This window comes from Morone saxatilis, unplaced genomic scaffold (assembly GCF_004916995.1).
Source record: "Morone saxatilis isolate NCDOM2014 unplaced genomic scaffold, NCSU_SB_2.0 Contig10, whole genome shotgun sequence".
Lineage (NCBI taxonomy): Eukaryota > Metazoa > Chordata > Actinopteri > Moronidae > Morone > Morone saxatilis.
This window is the reverse complement of record NW_023339652.1, coordinates 1,411,103-1,416,214: the sequence shown is the minus strand read 5'-3', so window position 1 is coordinate 1,416,214 and position 5,112 is coordinate 1,411,103. Positions and strand designations below refer to the sequence as shown.

Genomic DNA, 5,112 nt, shown 5'->3' with positions numbered 1-5,112 from the left:
ACGAAAAAAAGTTTATTTCCCCCTCAAAAATGTCTTCACACACTACTCTCCGATTTTCACACTTCCTGCAACAATTTCTTCTTAAATAAATATATTTTCTATAACTGATCTAAAGTGATTCTAACATTGTCCTACTGTACATATATGATAGCAGTAGCTTGATAGCAGTGGCTAATAGTCTGGAGTCTCATTAGCTATAAGCTGCTGTTAAGTTTATTTGCATGTTAATTGTTGAGAATCTTTTCCAAAATAACAAAGAACATTTCATTCGCATTTGATTTTTATTGCAGGAGTGAAATCGATGTGAAGAGAAGAAGTCTTAACACAGATATAAAACTTTACTGAAAACAAACCAAACTGAATAACTGAGCTGAAGAGTCATTGAACAACATGAAGTCAAAAAATAACTATTAAAATACATAACTTTTACAGATATAAAAAATGTCCCAGATACAATTTAAAACCCAGTGCAAGTATTTCTGTTTTATCACAGAGAAACATGTAACAGACGCTCAGAGATCTGTGTGCAACGTATATATGTCATTGTTTGAATGGCCACGCCCACTTTTGGCTGCTAAAAGCGGCTACTTTTACACAAACAACAAAAAACAGAGTATATGTTTTTTAAAGTTTGACGTGTGAAATCTTCAAGCTGCAACACAAGTGCATAGTTTGATTCTCGTGAGTCCAGCGGCCCTCCGAGGTTAACATGTAGTTTGTTTATATGCTAAAAAAAAAGCTAATGATAGTTTAAATGAAAAAGGTTTTGTTGTCTAAAAGCACTGAACTTGTCATTTTGAAAGATTGTCTGAATTAAAATCCAGAAACAAGCTTAATTTTTTAACAAAAACAGAAAAACAAAATTAAAGACTGCATTTACAGAAGCTTAACAAGAAGTGACGTCTTTAACTTTCAGTCTAGCTAAAGTTTGCATTATGGTAACAGATTTTGTGTTTGTGCATTCATGTGCACTGTTCCCTTAAAATAAAAACAGTTAGCATGTTCTCCTGTTGAATCCGATCATTAATGATAGCCAATATTAGCTAACAGCAGATGATAATGTTAGCATAATGAGAATTTGGTGGTAAGTTTAAGGAGTATCTTGTTGTTGGCATCAGGATTCATCTCCTGAGGTCCACCTGAACCAGAATTCATGACAATCCATCCAATAATTGTTGAGATAGTGGTGGACTGACACACCGCTAATGCTAAAATCCATCAAAATCAATAGTAACAGACTCGTCCATTCAGGAATAGCTACAGTAAAGTAGGGAAACTGACGGAAACCAAGAAGTGACAGTTCCAGATGTTTTAAACCAAGAGAAGGCACTTATTCAGGTCCAGTCTGTAGAGACCACATCAGGTTGTGGTTTCTCTACTGAACTGCCTGTCGCTCCACCTCGGCCACGGAGACAAAGCGTGGACGACGACGAACTCGTCTCTTGGTGTTGTGTTTGGGGTTCCTCTGGTACATGTCTGCAATGAAGAAGACATTGAATAAGAGGGTCTCCACAGTTTATTCAACAAAAAACAGCGACATGCAAAACATTCAGCTCAGAGATGTTTTCAAGTTTGTATAAAAGAAATAAAAACAACACACAGCAACTTGTTTAGGACTCACAAATCTGGACCTGGGACTTGTTGGTCATGACTTGGGATTTTACTGTCTTGATTCCAGACTTACCAGATGGACTTGGAACTTGTTTTGGGACTAGATTTTGGATCCAGTTCGACTTGACTTTGCAACCTTCCTGTTTTAACTTGGGGATTGCCCATTTTGATTCGGGACCTGACTGAGGAAGTGATTTGGATCTGAACCCAACCAGTGCTGGTGCTAACAAGGATCCTACTACTGAAAGAAACAAACTCACTCGACTTGAGACGTAACTGTTATGTCTTGCAACTTGATTTGTGACTTTACTTTGGGACGTTCCTGTTCATACTTGAAACATCTAATGGGACTTACCTGTCTTGCTTTGGAATTTGTCTTAGGAACTAGTCTTGACACTGGACCTGAATTGGGACTTCAATTTGGGACATTCCTGTCTAAATTGGGGATTGCCAATTATGATTGTGTTTGGACTTGACTAAGGATGTAACTTGCGACTTACTTGTGCTTTCCCAGGATATGAATTTGAAGGGACTTGATGTTGGGACCTTCCTGTCTAATTTAGGGATTGCCAATCTTGATTTGGGACTTGACTTAGTAAGTGACTTCGGCTTACTTGTCTTGAGACTTACCTTTCACTGGATTTAAGTCTTACCTGTCTGCCTTTAACTTGGCACGTGACGTAAGACTTAACTTTCTTGACTTGACTTTGTACTTGTCTAGGATCTGTCTAAGGGTGTGACTTGGGACTTAATTGTGCTCACCCAGGATTTGACTTGGAAGTTGACTCTGAATTTTCTTAAGACTCGTAAACCACTGATAGGAGGTGACAGGAAGAAGTACCTTTGAAGCTGATGACGTATTGTCTTTGGCCTTTCACCACTTTGACGTCTGCTGTTCTGTTTGACAGAAACACCTCCTCCAGCATCCGCGATGTCACTGATGTGCTGCGCTGCTTTTCATCCTGAGGAAGGCAGAGATGGGTTAGCATAGTCGCTAAGATGCTAATCTTATGATCCCAGTCAGCACTGATTTGATTTAGAGGTCGAAAGACATTTAATCCTTTAGGTTAAAACTGACTCACCGGCAGTCCGTACTCCACCCAGTTCCCTTGGTCCCCCTTGTAGTACCACAGCCACTGCGTTGTCAGGGTGTAGTGAGGCGGCTTTGTTACCGAGGAAACCGTGGAGAGACGGCGAACGGGCTGCAACCCCTGCCTCATTGTTTGGAAGTCGACGGGGTGATTGCTGCAGCTGAAAACAGAAAAGTGTCAGTCGGCGCCTCGCCTACAGCAGATCATCTTCAAACCTGCACAACGGTGAGACGTGACCTCTGACCTCTGGGTCTTAGACGGGTCACAGAAATCCCGCTCGATGTCCTCGATGTACTGCAGGTTCGTCCAGGTGATGCCATCAAACACCTCCCACTTGTAGGGCAGGTGGAAGTGAACGCGGCGGCACTCGTCTACACACAAAGAGACGAGAACTTAAAATGTGAAGTGTGAAATGAAGCTACACCGTTAGATGGCACTAAATCCTACAGACCTTTAAAGGTTACAGAAACACAAAATTAAATGTGTATATGAAAACTGCATGTGTGAAATGTGTTTTTTGTAATGATACAATCGGCCAAAGATAGTAATTATTTTAATCTCTTTAGAAGAAAAATCTATTTATTTAGACAAAAATTAAATCGAGTTAGAATAAAAAATAATGTATGTTTAGAAAAAATCAGTTTAGAAGAATAAATCAGAATTAGAGAGAGAAAGAGACAGAGCTTGTATGAAAAAAAATGTACCTATACAGAATTTTCAAAATAAGACACATTTTTGGCAGTTTATGTTTCAGAACTCTTTGATTGACAAGTAAAAAAAAACAAAACATTACTCCACAGGTCGGTGTATGCTGTGTACTGACTCTAATAGTCTGCCGTTTTTCCAGTTAGTTTACAGGAAATCAACATATTAAACAGTTTTGTTTTGTTTGAACTTGATTCACTCGGAGAGTTTAAACTGATACTTTGCTGCCATCTTGCAGAGTTTAAAGGAAACTGCAGGGGCATGTTTCCTCTCAGTGAATCAGTGTGATGAAGATGAAGATGAAGATGAAGTTGAACATGAACATGAACTCACTCTGGAACTTGCAGCTGTTTCGGATGAAGTGCAGGCAGATGTCGTTCCTGTCGTCCGTCTGAGGCGTCCACGAAGAATCTGTTAAATTCTCTGACAGAAACACAAACAAACAAACATCAACACGAGCTGGAGATCGATGGAGGAGAAACATCTGTCCATACAGGTGTGTTCTGTCACCTGTGGAGGTCGAGGCGGCGGCGGCGGCGAGGTGGTGGATGTTCCTGTACATGAAGGGCAGCTCCCGGATGATGTCTCCGCTCAGCCCTCTCTCCTCCAACATGCGGCGGCCGTGCTGATCGATGGCGTGCTGCCGCTTGCACTTGAGCCCGAACATGCAGTCGCCCTGAACGAAGTGCTGGCACAGGTGAACTTTGGTGCAGCTCTCTTGGAAGGTGCAGCTGCCGTAAGGACCAGATCCTCGGTTATAGTGCGAACACACCTGAGAGGACGGGAAATACTGACACGTTACACCTGTGAGGAGCCAAACACCCGACGGACCGACCAATGAAAACGAGGAAAACTCAAAGAAATGTTTTCTTGTATTAATGAGTTAACATCTCATTATTTATTAAGATCTTTATTAGTTATTCTCTCATTATATATTTATTATTAATTATTACGTATGAATGTTATAATTATGTGATTTCAGAGACGCCTCGTAATTGTTTTTCATAATTATGACGTAAATTTTTTTTGTCGCTTTTAAAAAAAAATTTTTTTTTCCTTTTATGCCTTTATTTTGATAGGACAAGTGAAGACAGGTAGTATTCTCATAATCATTAGCTATGAATTTTGTAATTATCGGAAAGTGATAAAGATTAATTTAATTTTAGATGTTGGCTCATTAAAAGAAAACATATTTTCTTTCTTTGATATAAAGGAACCTGTTTTACCTCTCTGGACTCTTTTAGATTTTTTATTTTTTTGTTCTTTTTGTTCTTTTATTATTTTATTTTCTTTACTTTGCTTCTTGTTTTAAAACCTCTGGTTCTGTTTGAGGTTCTTCAGGCTTCTGTTCTTCTCTTTGGGTTTTTACTGCATTAATAACACCTGAGTCACTGTATCGTCCAATCAGAGTGACGGATCCTCGTCCACTGAAACCAGGACAGAAGCTACTCTGGTCCAGACCTCTCCGGACGAGAGAATGAGAGAAAACACACAAACAGAACAACAAACATGTTTACAGAGTAAACAAACAACATAAATATGGCCCGAAAACATAACATCAAAAATCTAATATTTGTTTACATAAACAAACAAGATAATGAAATTAGAGTTTTGTATCAGTCAGGCTCCTCATACAACCACCTGAGCATCAGGTGTGTCTCAGGTGTATTTCAGGTGTATTTCAGGTGTATCTCAGGTGTGTCTC

The 5,112-nt window shown here is 39.5% G+C and overlaps 1 protein-coding gene across 1 annotated transcript in view; it reads right to left on the bottom strand.

Annotated features, from left to right (window-relative positions):
• Positions 1 to 265: 265 nt before the first annotated feature.
• The window catches only part of parp12b (poly (ADP-ribose) polymerase family, member 12b), a gene marked incomplete at its 5' end in the record, with an annotated part of 6,060 nt that continues 1,213 nt past the window's right edge, over positions 266 to 5,112 (bottom strand). The window contains 6 exon segments of the mRNA XM_035675370.1: positions 266 to 1,476; positions 2,453 to 2,573; positions 2,694 to 2,862; positions 2,947 to 3,073; positions 3,741 to 3,830; positions 3,918 to 4,179. Coding sequence (XP_035531263.1) covers positions 1,376 to 1,476; positions 2,453 to 2,573; positions 2,694 to 2,862; positions 2,947 to 3,073; positions 3,741 to 3,830; positions 3,918 to 4,179 — 870 coding nt within the window.